The following is a 15,852-nucleotide window of genomic DNA, read 5'->3' as shown; positions in this document are numbered from 1 at the left end:
TTTTTTAATTTTTTTAACGTTTATTTATATTTTTGAGACAGAGAGAGACAGAGCATGAACAGGGGAGGAGCAGAGAGAGAGGGAGACACAGAATCCGAAACAGGCTCCAGGCTCTGAGCTGTCAGCACAGAGCCCGATGCGGGGCTCGAACTCACGGACCGTGAGATCATGACCTGAGCCGAAGTTGGATGCTTAACCAACCAAGCCACCCAGGCGCCCCAAGAAGTCTTTAATAATAGTGTTTCTCAATCCCTTCTATGATATTTTATCCAGATGAAAAGTATGGTACTTTTATCAGGAATAAAAAGCACCCCTTACAGATTTTAATTGAAAAGGCTATAAAATTAAGTTCACAAAGGAATATGGCATGTCTGTTTATTGATTTTTTTTGTACCTGCATTTAATGTATAATTACATTATTGCAGATTTGCACTAAGAAAACAGTGCTACTTTGTGAATGTTTTAAAGTGGAAGTATTTTCTTTGACTACATTTTATCTGGTTCAGCTAAGGATGTGTTAAATCCATAGATGGAAGGTTAAATAAAACTGATCTATGCATCCATTGCCATTTAGCTAGATAGAACTAAATGGAAAGTAATTAGGCATTCTTTATGGAAAAACAACTTGCTGTTTGCTTTTGCTGATAGATTAAGATAGTTTACATGTATAATTTGAGGTTTAAAAATTTTTAAAAACCTTGCTTTCCTGAGTAGATACACATGACCTCTCTTTTTCATCATGTTATTTCATAATTATAGCTGTCAGCTTCAGACCTGTTTCCCTTCTTCTGATAAATTGTGGCGATACCTCAGAACTAAGACAGGATATTTCTTCTTTAACTGACGTTTATTGGTGCCCATCATATATAACAAGAGCAGAATCAGAAGACATTCAGCCTGTAAGGCAAAAGTAGAAATCTACATTTTGATGTCTTGGAGTGCCTGGAGGCTCAGCTGGTTAAGCCTCCAACTTTGGCTCATGATCTCACGGCTCATGAGTTTGAGCCTGACATCTGGCTCTCTGCTGTCAGCATAGAGCCTGCTTCATATCCTCTGTCCCCCTCCCCTGTGCGCTCTCTCAAAAATAAATTTAAAAAAGTAAATAAATTGTGATGTCTTTATACTTAGCCAATATATGGTTCAACCTCTGTATATTTAAATGATTTCAATTGTCTGCATTTTCAGTTTGGGTACATGAATTTGTATTTTGAATATTTCCTTTTTCCAAACACCAGTGAAATAAATTGTAAGTATTGTGTCCTTTATACAAAAATGGACACGCAGTCTTTATAAATGGCCATCTGCATCTATTAAATGTAATGGAATTGAAGCATACACCTTGGCAGATATCTGTGGAACATTTGAAGTGTGATTCATCAGCTGTGGTATACCCAGTCTTCTATGGGATTAGAAGCTGTCTGTGCTTCAACTGATGTGTTAAGGGCTTTTCTTTCCATAAGGCTTCTGGATTTTACTTCATAGGAATGGTTTGTTTTCCTGCTTATACCCAATACCCAAAAGAGTTTAGAATTTGAAATGGATGTGCCTACTGTCTCCAAGACTGGGAGTTGGTATGGGTTCTCCATAGTTGTCCCTGCCTGATCCCAGTTACTGCTATCAGCAGTGAGCTCCTTGGCTGTACAGTGAACTTGTGAGAGTGTTTGCGATTGGTCTCCATCATAGCACTTCCCAGAGTGTGTTCTAGTGGGATCCCAGCCCTTTAAACCTGTAATGGTCAAATAAGTTTGGGGGATGGCACCTTGCATTTTGCCTCTTTCAGGGATTTACAATGCAAGGCCCTGAAGTTTGCCCCTAAGGAAACCTCTTTACCTTTGTTTATCCCAGTGTTCCTTGATTGTAACAAGGAAGCCCATTTTAAGAACAAAACAAAACAAAACACACACACATACAAAAACCCCTATATTTAAGAAAAGGTACATTTTGGAGAGTGCAGATCTCTAATGATGCCTACTTCCTCCCCCTCCCCCGACCTACCCTTCTAAAATAAATTATTTGTTTATTTAATGAAGAACTTTAATAGTTTGAGCAAGCTAAATTTTGCTATCGTAGCCCTCCTTTTGGAGACAACACTCTATGACATGTTAGCTTCCTGGCTAAGTGAAAGGTTTAAATGTGGGTGACCTGAAGTAAGTGATCCTAAGTCATTTGACAAAGCATCCAAGCCACGGTTGGGGGTTGGGGGGGGAATTCCCGTGGAACTCGTTTACAAATCTCTCCGCTGAACTGCTCACCTCTGAAGGGCACCAGTATCTCATCATTGCTCTATCTGAAACAAAACAGAGCAAAAAATTATTCTTAAGTAAACATTACGTTCTCAGGGTTGGTCTCCTTCTAAATACCACCTGGTAGTCTTAGCTTGGGTAAATGGAGCAATAAATATGTTCCCCAAATCATTTGATACTTCATGTTTGAAACTAATTAGCATTTCTCTTTCATTTTTCCGTTTTCCTGCACCATACACAGGACCCTTGTCACCTTTCATCATGTTAAGTTTCTGGGTTGGTTTACCCTCTGGGCTGCATTTTTTTGGGCATCAGCTCTCTGGTTGATTATCAGCTCTCTTAAAATGAGTGCCCCAGATCAAACACAGGGCTCCAGATGTGGTCTGGCCAGTGCAGGGGAGATGCTAGCTTTTACCGTTCTGGAGATTACATTTCTTTGAATATTCATGCAGACTAGTATTGTATTAGTTTTCTTTAAATGGTCATATCACATTTTTGACTCATGAATTTTTGGTTAAGTTAAACTCTTAGATCATTTCATTTGATCTCAGACCTTTTTTTTTTTTTTTTTAAACCACTGCCAAGTCAGGTCTTTCTCCCCATTGAGTACTTGCTTTTGTTTAATCTAAATGAAGGGCTTCATTTACCCTTGTTATCCTTGTTACATTCAATTTTGCTGATTTTAGCCCATTAGGTCATGATTCTGACATTTGTCCTATGAGATTTCCATGATCCAGGCTTTGTAGTCTCTCCAGAGTTGTTCTTGTGTCTAAATCGAAGTCATTGATGAAACTGTTCGCCAAGGGCAGTGTGCCACCCTACTAGGGGCCTCCTCCAAGGGATTCATCTACTGATCATCTACAGAAACTTTTTTAAACAGCTGCCAGTGCACCCTAATAGGCATATCATCCAGCTGCTGCTTCATTATTTTATTCATAGAGGCTATTTTCTAAGACTCTCAGATGCTCACTTGAAACTCATGAACTATGCTAATTACAGTAGCCTAATCTACCACCCGAAAACCTCTTTACATGGTGAAATGCCTGAGATGACATTAACTTGGCTTGATTTATTTCTCCCTCCTCCTCACTACCCCATCTTTGCTCTTCCTCCTTTTTTTTTTTTTTTAATGTTCACAGGATCTCCTTGCTGTCATCCATTCTAGAATTTGCTAAGAATTGGAAGTAGTTCTATTGAACCATTTTTTCTAAAAATTTCCTTGCCTTTTTTGAAGACTGGAGTAACTTTTAACGATCTAACACCTTCATTTTCCATAATGCTTCTAAAATAATGGACATTGCCTTGAAGATGATATTAATAAGTCCCTCGGAATTTAACTGTGTGATGTGTGTAGGCCTGGAGGCTTCCCTTTACTTTAAAGCACTTATATAGACATTCCTGAACCACTCTTCCCTTTTTATGTTGATCAGAGTGTTTGCCTCCCTGGAAAGGACAGGCATGCTTTGATCTCGATATTATATTGTTCTTGTGAAACAGTGGGTCACTTCGTTGTTTGTGCTTAGTAGCAGAAGTTCTTTCTGTGGCCTTTTATAGTTTTAGGAGCCTCATCTTATTCTGAGCACTACAGGTCTTCCTGGTAGTAGTATTCAAAGTTTTGCCATCAGTAATATGATTTGCCCTACATTTTTGGATGCTTTTCTGAGTTTGAGCCCATCAGAGAACACTCCTATAGCAGCACTAATTTAGAACCTATCCTTCTCTTTTCTGGGATTGCTAGCAATCATACAGTGAAAATTATTGGGAGTTTTGGTTTGTTTTTGAAGAGTCTTCTTCTCTCATAAGAGCTTTTAATCTGAACTTTGTATGATGTGCTCTCTTTAAAGTCCAGGCTCCGGGGTCACCTGTACCTAGCGTTGCTTATTCTTCAGTTTCCGGAGATAGTATGGTGATTTTCTTCCAGAGTTCTTGACACCTCCACTTTTACTTCCCAAGTGCTTCTTCCCTGTTGGTCCACATTGAGCCCAGGACATTAATTCTCCATGTTGCTTTCTGTGCTTTTCAAGACAGGGTGCATCGGCCTGTTGTGATGGTGTGACCGTGGGGCTCTCAGCGGCTCCTTTTTCCCCAGGAAAGATGGAGGCAGATCTCTGAGTCGCCCCCTCTCCAGTACCCACTTCCTCTATTGTACTCCAGATTGCCCCTGTGTAGCTGTAGAATCTCTTCTAGGAAAACCTGATCCCTGTCTCTGCTTTCTTGTTTGTCACAGGATAATTTTTAATTAATTTTAAAGAAAATGTAGTCCGTTGAAATTTTTCACATCTCTGCTAATTAAGACCATTGGTAGAGATTAATGTATATGTAACACACTCATGGGGGTCCTATATAGAATAAAAGCTTATATTTTTAAAATGTATGCTATGTATATATTAGTTACACTGGCTTTTAAAGAAATGGGAGGGGCTCCTGGGTGGCTCAGTTAAGCATCTGACTTCAGCTCAGGTCATGATCTCCCAGTTCGTGGGTTCAAGCCCCACATCAGGCTCTGTGGTGACAGCTCAGAGCCTAGAGCCTGCTTGGATTCTGTGTCTCCCTCTCTCTCTCCCCTCCCCTGCTCCTGCTCTGTCTCTCTGTCTCTCTCAAAAATAAAACAGCATTGAAAAATAAAATAAAGAAATGGGATATTTTGATACCTAATGTGTATTGAATCAAGTGCTGAGAATATTGGTTACGTTGCATGATTTTAAACTTCTTTTTGAACCATGAAATCATCTTTTACTAAAATAAAAGATGTCGGAAAGGAATAATGAAATCCTCCAAGTTCTATGTAGGCAAAGCAGACAATTTTAGAAATTACTGAGAAACTTACCTTGTTCTAAAACTGTAGTGGATACTCATAGGGGCAAGGGGTGGGGGCGCCTGGACCACCCCAGGTTTGAGGGTTTGCTAGGACTAGCATGTGGTCCTGCTCGCCTCATGACTGCTATTTGTTACAGCAAAAGCAAAATCAGCAAAAAAGGGAAATACGCACTGAGCATAGTCTGGTGGGAACCAGGCTCACGTTCCAAGAGTCCTCTCCCAGTGGAGCCACACAGGACAGGCTTCATTCCTCCAGCACCAAACAGTGACAACACTGTGAAATGCTGTCTTGTAGGAAAGCTTACTGGGGACTCAGTGTCCAGGGATTTTACTGGCTACTGGCCACATAGGCACCCTCTGCCTGACACATCCCCAGATTCCAGACTCCCAGATGTAAAGTAGGTGTTCAGCATAGACAGCCTTGCTTCTGCAGTACAGGCACAGTGACCCATCCCAAGCAGTTCTGGGAATGGGGGGAGCCCTCCCCAAATCCAAGTGTCCAGTTGCCAGCCGGGGACCAACCCGCTGTTAGGCCTTTCTAAAGATAGCCCTCGTAGGCCGGCTTTGTTGCCCTCTTCTGCACAGGACCGCAGGGTGTTCTCATGGGAAAGGAAGTAAAGAGATGAAGGGAGGGAGTCAAAACAAAGCCATTTTCAAGTTGCTTCTGGATCTCTGGCTAAATTGGCCTAGTTTACTCATGTACATCAAGATGACTGGTTCTGAAATTCAGAAGTAAGGAAGTAAAAATGATTGCCCTTCAATATATTTCTTAATTGATATAAAATTCATAGATGAAGAAGATTTTATTCATACTTTTTACAGGGAGCCAGGCCTGCAGTCGGAGAAACCACCGACTTTGCAAGCAGTTTTTATTTTACGTATAAAACAGTCTCTTGGCATCTGTGAACTTCACCTTCAGCTATTTAGGAGCAACCCCAAAGCCCATGAGGTGCCAATTGGTAATTACTCTGAGATGTAAATGTGAATCAAACCCCAGAGCCTCAGGGCGCCTGGGTGACTCAAGTCAGTTAAGCTTCCAACTCAGCACAGATCAAGATCTCCCAGTTTGTGAGTTCAAGCCCCGCGTCACGCTCTATGATGACAGCTCAGAGTCTGGAGCCTGTTTCGGATTCTGTATCTCCTCTCTTTCTGCCCTCCCCACTTGCATCCTGTCCCTCTCTCTCTCTCCCTCACTCTCAAAAGTAAATAAACATTAAAAAAATTTTTTAAATATGTATTGCTGGGGCACCTGGGTGGCTCAGTTTGTTAAGCATCTGACTTCAGCTCAGGTCATGATCTCCCAGTTTGTGAGTTCAAGCCCTGCATAGGGCTCTGTGCTGACAGCTCAGAGCCTTGATTCAGTTTCAGATTCTCTCTCTCTCTCTCTCTCTCTCTCTGTGTGTCTCTCTGCCCCTCTCCCACTATGCACTCGCTCTCTCCCTCCCCCCCCCCCAAAATAAATTAATAAACAAAACCACCAAAACCTCTATAGGCGGTCATCACTGGGCTGCCTAGTGAACCTACTGCCCAACCTCTGCATTTTAATACTATTTATTCTTATTGCAGCAAGATTCACCTGCTAGTGCTGGTAATGCAAGTAAAATGTTCTAGGAAGGTAGCCAGAAAACAGAACGTTTGGATAAACTAAAAAGTGGAATTTGACAGTCCTCCAGATCCACGACATCCTGACACCATTTGGAAACCAGAAAACAGGGTTCAGGCAATGCACTCAGGGAGTGTCCCTCCCTCTAATACAGGTTGCTCATTAAGCGAGCAAACAAATGAAAAGTGATGGCTAATTCACGTAAGGATGGGCGCAGGAAAACACGGCTGCAGACTTCGGGAAGAAAGCCAGAAGCATGTACACCTGATTCTCTGAAAGTCTCAAAATCTTCAGAGAGGCCAAGACTTCAGGGTTTCTTCTGCATAGGCATTTCATTTATTTTTATTTTACCAGGTTGTAAGTGCCTCGCTTTATATAGATTTTTGAGTCTAAATATTCCAGGGTTATAGCTGATTTTTTCAGTGATTCTACTGAACTTCCTCCAGGAGAACAGCAGTACCCAGGCTGTAGTTAAACAGCTCCACTAATGGGTGTTTCCCCCCAAATACAAAAACACCCCTATGTGTATTGTGGCATTATTTACAATAACCAAGATATGGAAGCAGCCCAGTGGCCATCAATAGATGAATAAAGAAGATGTGGTATATATGTATGTATACACATGCACACACATGGACAATGGAATACTACTCAGCCACAAAAAAATAATAAAATCTTGTCATTTGTAGCAACATGAACGGAGCTACAGAGTATAATGCCAGGAGAAATAAGTCACAAATACTGTATGATTTCACTCATGTAGACTTTAAGAAACAAGCAAAGGAAAAAGAGAGACAAACCAAGAAACAGAATCTTAGCTACACAGAACAAACTGATGGTTGCCTGAGGGGAGGTGGGCGGGGGGATGGGTGAAATAGATGATGGGGAGTAAGGAGAGTACTTGTCCTGATGAGCACTGGATAATTTATGAAAGTGTTGAATCACTATATTGTACGCCTGAAACGAATCTAACACTGTATGTTAACTACACTGGAATTAAAAATTAAAAGAAAAAACAACCCAGCTCCACTGCCCATGGATGTGGTTTGCATAAACTGGAAGTATAATATATATGCACTTCTTTCTTGTTTTATGCAGTTTTTTTTAAACAAATTATTTTATTCATCGTCATGACAGTTACATGAGAACTCTGGTACCTAGTGTTTCTTTCATTAGTACCTTAAAAGACTTGACTGATAATGGCATGAGATGTTTCAAAGAACACTGTCAGGTAAATAAGTACCTTCCTCACTGCCCCTTATGCTGTTTGCAAATAGAAACCTTACCTGGCCTCAGACTTTAGCAGAACAGACGTCTGTAAGTGACCTGTAAGTACCATCTCTTGGAAGATCTATAGGACCTACTGCCGAATACCTGCACAGGTGGCCCTTGCCCTGAGCGATCTTTTGTTCTCTCTCTCTCTCTCTCTCTCTCTCTCTCTCTCTCTCTCTCTCTCTCTTTTTAAACTCTACAGCTAGCTATCGTGTATCTACTGAATTTCTTCCTTTTTGTGACACAGAGAGGAGACCGAGAATACTCAGCATTAGGATGATAACCCACACAACATTTCTTAACACTATCTTTCAGTTAGCTGTTTCCCTACCAGTTAACTTTTGCCACTGCCCTTCGTCGTCGTTGGCTGCACTTCACCGCTATGTGGTTGATACTCATTTTTACTAAGTAACCACTCAGCAGTTCTTACTGAAGTACAATTTATATACTTATTCTCAAGATTCATTTTCTTTGAAATAAAACATAGTATTTGAAACACCTCGATACCTGTCAGCATTTACCTTTTTTCAAATGTAATTGACAGAGCGATTAGTGGAAATTCAAAGTGATTTTTAATTTTGCAAAGATACTGTTTGCTTAAGACCTTGTATTAACCTAGGTAGGCATGTGCTCACTGCGGTATCCCTTATTTATTTGGTGGATGTAGATGAAAGTGAATTATTGTAAAGATGAAGACATCTAAAAGGTATTTCTTAATAGAATAAACTTAAAATTCCAGATTTCATGTCTTTTGTCACTAAAGAATTCAAATAGTAGGAATGTTGCTCTGAAAAGAAATTTTTTAAGTTTATTTCTTTATTTGAGAGAGGCAGAGACAGCACAAGCGGGGAAGGGGTAGAGAGAGAGAGGGAGAGAGAACCCCAAGCAGTCTCCGTGCTGCCAGCACAGAGCCCGACATAGGGCTCAAACTCATGAAACTGTGAGATCATGACCTGAGCCAAAACCAAGAGTTGGATGCTTAATCGACTGGGCCACCCAGGTGCCCCTGAAAAAAATTCTTTATTCTTTTTTTATATTCTCATTTAAGCTGATACTTTCTCATTTCATCTCATGTTATATGTTAATATCCTTGTGAATCAGTATACTTAGATAATATTAGTGCTCTGTGTTAACTGTATTATTCTTTTTCCTCCTCTTTAAGACTCAATGATGAGGCACGGCGGCTCATTGCTGAATTGGGGAGTACCTCTATTACTAATCTTGGTTTTAGAGACAACTGGGTCTTCTGTGGTGGGAAAGGCATCAAGACGAAAAGCCCCTTTGAACAGGTTAGTGTCTTAGACTTTCAAAATTAATGGACCAAAGTAAGCTGTGAAACTATACAGTGCATATTCCTATCCCAATTATTTGAAACTTAGACAAAGCAGCCATTAAATATGTTCATATTATTTTTCATAAGCTCTTGGTAATCAGTTATTTGAAATAACCATGGCACTGTTTTAAAACCAAAATTTAAAAATAGTCCTATTCTGCATGGAAAATTTTTTCCTATATGACAGTGCATTGGCATATCAGTGCTTTTATCAGGACCATTGGGAAGCATCGATTACTAAGGATTTTAATTGAGCTTTTGATATTATAATCAGTTAAGTTTAGAAATACCTTAGAACTTAGAAGAACGCAAACTTCACTTTTTGACTAACAGGTGATCCTTTAGAAAACTTGTGCGATGTTTTGTTCTTTCGGCTATTTGAAGGCCTGCTAGGCCCCAACGGTGGCTCATAGACTGTCTGGAACAGTAACTGGTGTGCACGCATCACTGACATGAGTGTTACTGAAATGAGTGCACTCAAGTATGTTCCTGTAGAGCAGCGGTTCATAACGGTCTTTAACCCTGTATCCTACCATTGTATTCCAACAGCACATCAAGAACAATAAGGACACAAACAAATACGAAGGATGGCCCGAAGTTGTCGAGATGGAAGGATGCATCCCCCAGAAGCAAGACTAATGTAGAGGAAGTTGAAGGAGACGCACTTTCATTATTAATGGCAGAGCTGTGACAGAGGAGCTATGTGTAAATACTTTAAGAGCATGCAGCCATCTCGGTGTGTGCATGAGCATTATCCCTTTTGATATCAGGATTATTTATTGCTAACGTAAATAGATGCCTTTGTAAATAGTCATCGTAATGAGCAAATCACTGAACCATTTCTAAGCACATTTCCATAATAATAGTACAGTGGTTAGACTGCTACAGTAATGACATCCTTTAATTCTAAAAGCATACCCGATGGATAACTGAACCGATTGTGAAAAATATATTGATAATGTATACTGGTTGCTGTGAAAACCTATCATGGAATAATTTGGATTTTAGGGAGGAGACTTTGTTTTCTTTTATACACATATATACATACACGTATATATGTATGTATATATGTATGTATATATATTGCTTTTTAATGATAGTATCTTTTAAATTAAAAAGATATTTGGCTAGTTGTGTGTGTAATGTTACTTTACAGTCTGACTCTCTGCTCTTTTTCCTTAGTCTTTCTCTTCCCAAAAAACCTAGAAATAAATGAAAACCTGTATCAGATATGTGAAAAGCACAACAGAATTCTTTTTTTTAATGTACACAGTAAAAAAGTAAATATGTAAATGTAGATGGTATTCAGGACTGTAGTTTGCTGGATTTCGTGTTAGCGGTGTGAATAACGACTTCGCAGAAGCTGCTTAGAGTGAGGCTGGGGGTGGCAGCCCCACGGAACTAGGGAAGCTGGCCGCGTCCCTTCCCTGTCCCAACCAGGTAGTGCAGGACAGCCATGGCAGTATATTTAGAGCAACACTGGCATAGATTTCCCTCTTGAACTGTTGTCAGCATTGACCATGCAGTTGAGAAAAAGGCATACTTTAATATCACAGTTATTTTGATGGTCAACCAAGAAATATTTCTGTATTCACTTCATCTAACTTCATAATAGCAGTTTTGCCTGAAGATATAAGGACTTAGAAAAGTCGTAATTACTGAGTGGAGTGATACCATTTAAAAAATAATTTGATTGGACCTCAGATGACTTCATACCCAATTCTACATAAAATTTTGTTAACTTGAGATATTAACTAAATGATTCAATGTGTGTGTGTGTGTGTGTGTGTGTGTGTGTGTGTGTATCCACACACACACACACACACACACACACACACACACACACTTTAAGGGCGTTAAATACCTATTGTGCATGAAATATCTTAAACTGGAACATAAATTAATGATCAAACTGCTATTCACAATAAAAGGCAACACTTAAATTTTGAATATAATTTTAGATGACTTGTATAAAAAAACTAAAGGCAGTATTTTTATTTTGCTGTAAGCCAACTTGGAGACTATTAGCTATTTCTTAAATATTAATGAGCTTTGGGGTACTGGTTCTTCTCAAAATGAATGTAATTCAAGAATAAATGCACCTTATACATTTATAGAATTTTTGTAAACTTTTCAGATTTCTGGTGCTCATATGCAAAATCACATTCAGCATGTATATTTTGACATTTAAAATACTTCCCTAGATTATGTCAATTAAAAGAATAGCTCTTTTCCAGTTCCAGGGATGGTGAATTGATGTTGCATTTTTTGCATTGTTGGGTTTTGTTGTATTATCTGGCCAAATAACATACCTACAAAACTTCACATTAGTGTTTGTCAAGCATTCATTGTACTGCTCAACATGGAACGTTTAAGACATTCCTATGCTTAAACACACTGGTATCCTCAGGATATACGTATAGAATTTAAGTACCCAGATGGCAAGACATCCCTTTCAAGGTGAAAAGTATAAGACGGTAGCTTTGTGAAGCTGTGCAGAATGTCATAAGGAGGGATAAAGATTGGTTCTGTGGCAGTTTCGGTGCAGTTTGCTTTTGTTTCAGTTCATGTATAGATGGTGCCAACTTTAGAAGCAATAATTTTCCCACGTTTCATTTTCAGATCTCTTGTAAAAGTCTGCATTGTAAATGTAACAATGTTCATTTGATGTTGAGAATTTTCTTTATTAAAATCAGAAATTTGGCATTGACATTTGGGTGTATTAAATGGTGTATAAGGACTTTGGGATGCATACTTTTTATTTGAAATCACAAATTTTTGTTTTCCAGAACAAGTGTGTTATAGTATGCCTATTAAAGTTAAGCTAAGACTGTAGGAAAATAAGTGATATTTGGGAAATTAAAGAAAAATTGAGCCAGAGTCTTTATATTCCTGACTTTAAATTGATTAAAGTTCGTCAGTGTTCTGTCTATGTTTTGTATTTGTTTCAAAATGAATCAGCTAATATTTTATTATGCCAGATGAAACTCAAAGCATTTAGCCTGTATTGCACTTCATACTTTAACAGTTTTTACAATTCTAATTTGAACCCCTCCCCAAAAGATGATAGTTCAGTTGACATACCCCATTTTTAACTGAAGGAATGAGAAATGTGCTGTGCTCAGAGTATGAAGAGTAGAAATGCGTGTAGAATACTTTTTAAAATGAATAGACAAGGAACAATTGCTCATGTTGATCAGGGAAAAGATTTCCTGCTTTACCCTCCTCAGCGAGGCCTCGGACAGCGGTCAGTACATGTAAGTTAAGAGCTGCAGAGTAACGTACCAGATTTTACCTTCACTTTTTTTTAAAAAAGAAATGTTTATTTTTAAAAATTTTTTTAATGTTTATTTATTTTGAGGCAGAGAGAGAGTCCAAGCAGGGGAGGGGCAGAGGGAGAGGGAGACACAGGATCGGAAGCAGGCTCCAGGCTCCGAGCTGTCAGCACAGAACCCGATGCGAGGCTCAAACCCACGGACTGCGAGATCATGACCTGAGCCGAAGTCGGATGCTTAACTGACTGAGCCGCCCAGTCGCCCCTGTTTTATTTTTGAGAGAGAGAGAGAGAGAGAGAGAGAGAGAGAGTGTTTGCGAAGCAGAGGAGGAGTAGAGAGAGGCAGAGAGAGAATCCCAAGCAGGCTCCAGGCTGACAGCCGTGAGCCTGACACAGGGCTCAAACTCACACACTGTGAGATTATGACCTGAGCCAAAGTCGGATACTCAACTGACTGAGCCACCCAGGTGCCCCAGATTTTACCTTTTCTAAAGCACCCCTTAGAATTTTGCTGCCTCTTCCCAGCTTGATCTTTCTGTCGCATACTTGGTTTTTGATTGTCACGTGATGATAGCTAGTTAATCCCAATTCCCCTCAAAGCTCCCTTAATCTCACTACTGTCCTACCTCTGGTCTCTCCTCTCCCGCACCCCCTTTCTTGAGGTTCCTGTCAAATCAAGGCCAGCTAGAGCGAAAAGTAGGCCTGCCTGGCTTGGGAGTGGCAGTCTTGTTAGGCAGCTTGAAGGAGCGTGGGGAACGCCTTCCAGGAACCTAGGAGACTTCTTCCACCAGAACCTTCCTGCAATCCAGTGAGGGTGCAGACAAACCTGAGGGCAGCTATATTAAAGAAATGCTTTCAACACTAGGATGTCGCTTCTAGAAAGGAAAAGGGACTGGCTGATCCTTCAATTAGAGTCAGAAGAAAGGCTTCTGGGCTTTGTTGCCTAGGCAGTTTATAAGCAAACTTACTACAAAGACCGTCTTCCCAGTAGAGCTAGTTCACTGGCGCAACTCGCTGCCAATCACTAACCTCACTGTTTAGGGGTGCCTGGCTAACTCATTCGATAGAGCATGCAGCTCTTGATCTTGGGGTCTGTGAGCTGGAGCCTCACGTTGGGTGTAGAGATTACTTAGCAAACAAAACAAAACTCACTGTTCACCTCTACGTAAAGTCTGCCCATCACTGGATGGGCACTTAACATTGAATGAAGTTGAGACTGAATTGGTAAAAGAGGGGCGCGTGGGTAGCTCAGTCGGTTAAGCGTCTTAGGCTCAGGTCATGATCTCGAGGTTTGTGAGTTTGAGCCCCCCGTGGGGCTCTGTGCTGACAGCTCGGAACCTGGAGCCCGGAGCCCGGAGCCTGCTTCGGATTCTGTCTGTGCCCCTCCCCTGCTCGCACTCTGTCTCTCAAAAAATAAACATTCAAAAAAATTTCAATTGGTAAAAGATAGTCCTATATTTGGGAAAAATAATTTATGAAACTGCAGTCTCCTAATGTTTCGTGTAATCAGCCCGCATTTATTTGACTTGATCACCAGAGAGGAAAGGGTCCTAAAACCTTAAAGAGGAGTGAATTCTGTAACGGAGGGAGTGTAGCATACTGGTGAAGAGTACAGACTTGCCTGAGTATGTGTCTCTACTTCACTGCTGACTACATGGGGAACTTGAGAAAGTCTGTATCCTCACTGTGTTTGTGGTGCCTTCCCGAGTGCCCGGTACGCACTAAATGCAACTGCTAGTATTGTCCTTATTATTGACTGTGTCTCTTGCAGCTAATAGTGTTCTGGTCAAAGACAAAAGCCAGCCTCCCTGAGCTTCCCAGTCCCATCTTGCCAAACACCACGTACAGCCCCAATGTTTGTGTCCAGCTACCCTTCTTCCCTGCCCCTGTTATCCGGCTGTTGAAACCTAATCTCCAATGTAATGGTAATTTGGAGGTGGGAACCCTGAGAGATGATTAGGTCAGAAGAGTAGAGCCCTCACTGGGGGTAGAGCCCTTATGAAAGAGACCCTAGAGAGCTCCCTGGCCCCTTCTGCCGTGTGAGGACACAGCAAGAAAACACATGAACCAAAAAGCAGGTCTTTATAAGACCCCAAATCTGATCTTGCACTTCCCAGCCTCTAGAACTGTGAGAACGGAATTTCTGTTTGTTTATAAGCCAACCCCGTCTGCGGTGTTTTGTTATAGTGCCCTGAATGGACTGAGACACCAAGCCAAAAAGGAGCCGTTGAACGACTTGGATGGTAAGGTCATGAGAGAGGACACAGCTCTTCACCCGAGGTCCTCCTTGACCTTGGCCTCCGATTATGTATCACCTGTTCTTTCATTCAGTCTGCACTGACACCAAACCGTATCTCATATGCAGAATCCCGGCTTTTGTGGATCTCCAGGGGGCCGGCAACTCAAATGATCACATGATCTAGTTGCACTTGCTGTCCCGTCTGGAGGGGAAGGTATGGGAAAGCATGTGACTTAGCCAGAGGCTGATTCCTTTCTGTGGTGGCAGCTGGCAGATGAGCCTCGTGGGGGAGCGCTCTGCTGCAGCCCCAATCCAGGAGAGCCCAGAACAAAAGGCCCGGAGGCCTGCTCCTAACCTGCTACCTAACCATCTAACTCCTGCTGAGGGTAAGGGGGGACCCAGCTGCCACCCTCTTGCACACCAGCATTTGCCTCTTGTTCAGAAGGCCCGTGGACGTTCTTACCCACTAGCGAGTGTTGCCTGGGCAGGAGAGGAATGCCTTGAATGGATTTTGAGACATTTTTTGCTTTCTGAGACCTTTTTCCTTATAATAGTAAACTCATTATTTGAACTTTATGCATTTGACTTTCGAACATTTTTTCTGTGATGCGTTGTGCCTTCATGTGCTGTCGCTGCTGCTTCGACCTGGCCTACTCGGGTGGACACGCTCAATACGGGGGCTGCTGAATCCCCTGCCAAGGCTTCTTAACCTCAGTGTCACCAGCGGAATGGTGAATGGAACTGCCCTGTTTTCTGTAGGTATATCGCTCAAAGCTGAGGAAGAGTACACGCTGACCTCTGGAAATCAGGTTTTAGTGAAGAGCCCAGTCTGAGTCTGAGAAGTTCTATCCTAAAACTTAACGTGAATTTTTTGATTTATCATTTACTCAGATGTTCGTTTTAACATAGACTTTTCAATTATTTCAAGTTTCAGCCTCTAAAAATGGTTAGCTTCTGCATACCCCGTGTGCCAGGAGTCAGACTGGAGAAGTGCTGTGCGCAGTATGTGACCAGAAGAGAAATGAACCCTGAGGAGAATGTGTTGCGAGTCTGAGCTCTGAGCAGAGGAGA

At 41.2% G+C, this 15,852-nt stretch overlaps 1 protein-coding gene across 2 annotated transcripts in view; it reads left to right on the top strand.

Moving 5' to 3' along the window:
• FAM3C (FAM3 metabolism regulating signaling molecule C) overlaps positions 1-12,198 on the top strand; it is a 57,698-nt gene extending 45,500 nt beyond the window's left edge. Inside the window, exons 9-10 of one of the 2 annotated variants that reach the window (XM_047841023.1) lie at positions 9,098-9,224; positions 9,818-12,198. In XM_047841023.1, the coding sequence (XP_047696979.1) occupies positions 9,098-9,224; positions 9,818-9,907 (217 nt within the window). In that variant the 3' untranslated portion in view covers positions 9,908-12,198. Of the gene's footprint in view, positions 1-759; positions 6,185-9,097; positions 9,225-9,817 lie in introns of those variants that run through there. The other variant, XM_047841031.1, reaches the window with a different exon arrangement.
• Positions 12,199-15,852: the final 3,654 nt, after the last annotated feature.

This window comes from Prionailurus viverrinus, chromosome A2 (assembly GCF_022837055.1).
Source record: "Prionailurus viverrinus isolate Anna chromosome A2, UM_Priviv_1.0, whole genome shotgun sequence".
Taxonomy (NCBI): domain Eukaryota; kingdom Metazoa; phylum Chordata; class Mammalia; order Carnivora; family Felidae; genus Prionailurus; species Prionailurus viverrinus.
This window is presented reverse-complemented; position numbering and strand designations above follow the sequence as displayed.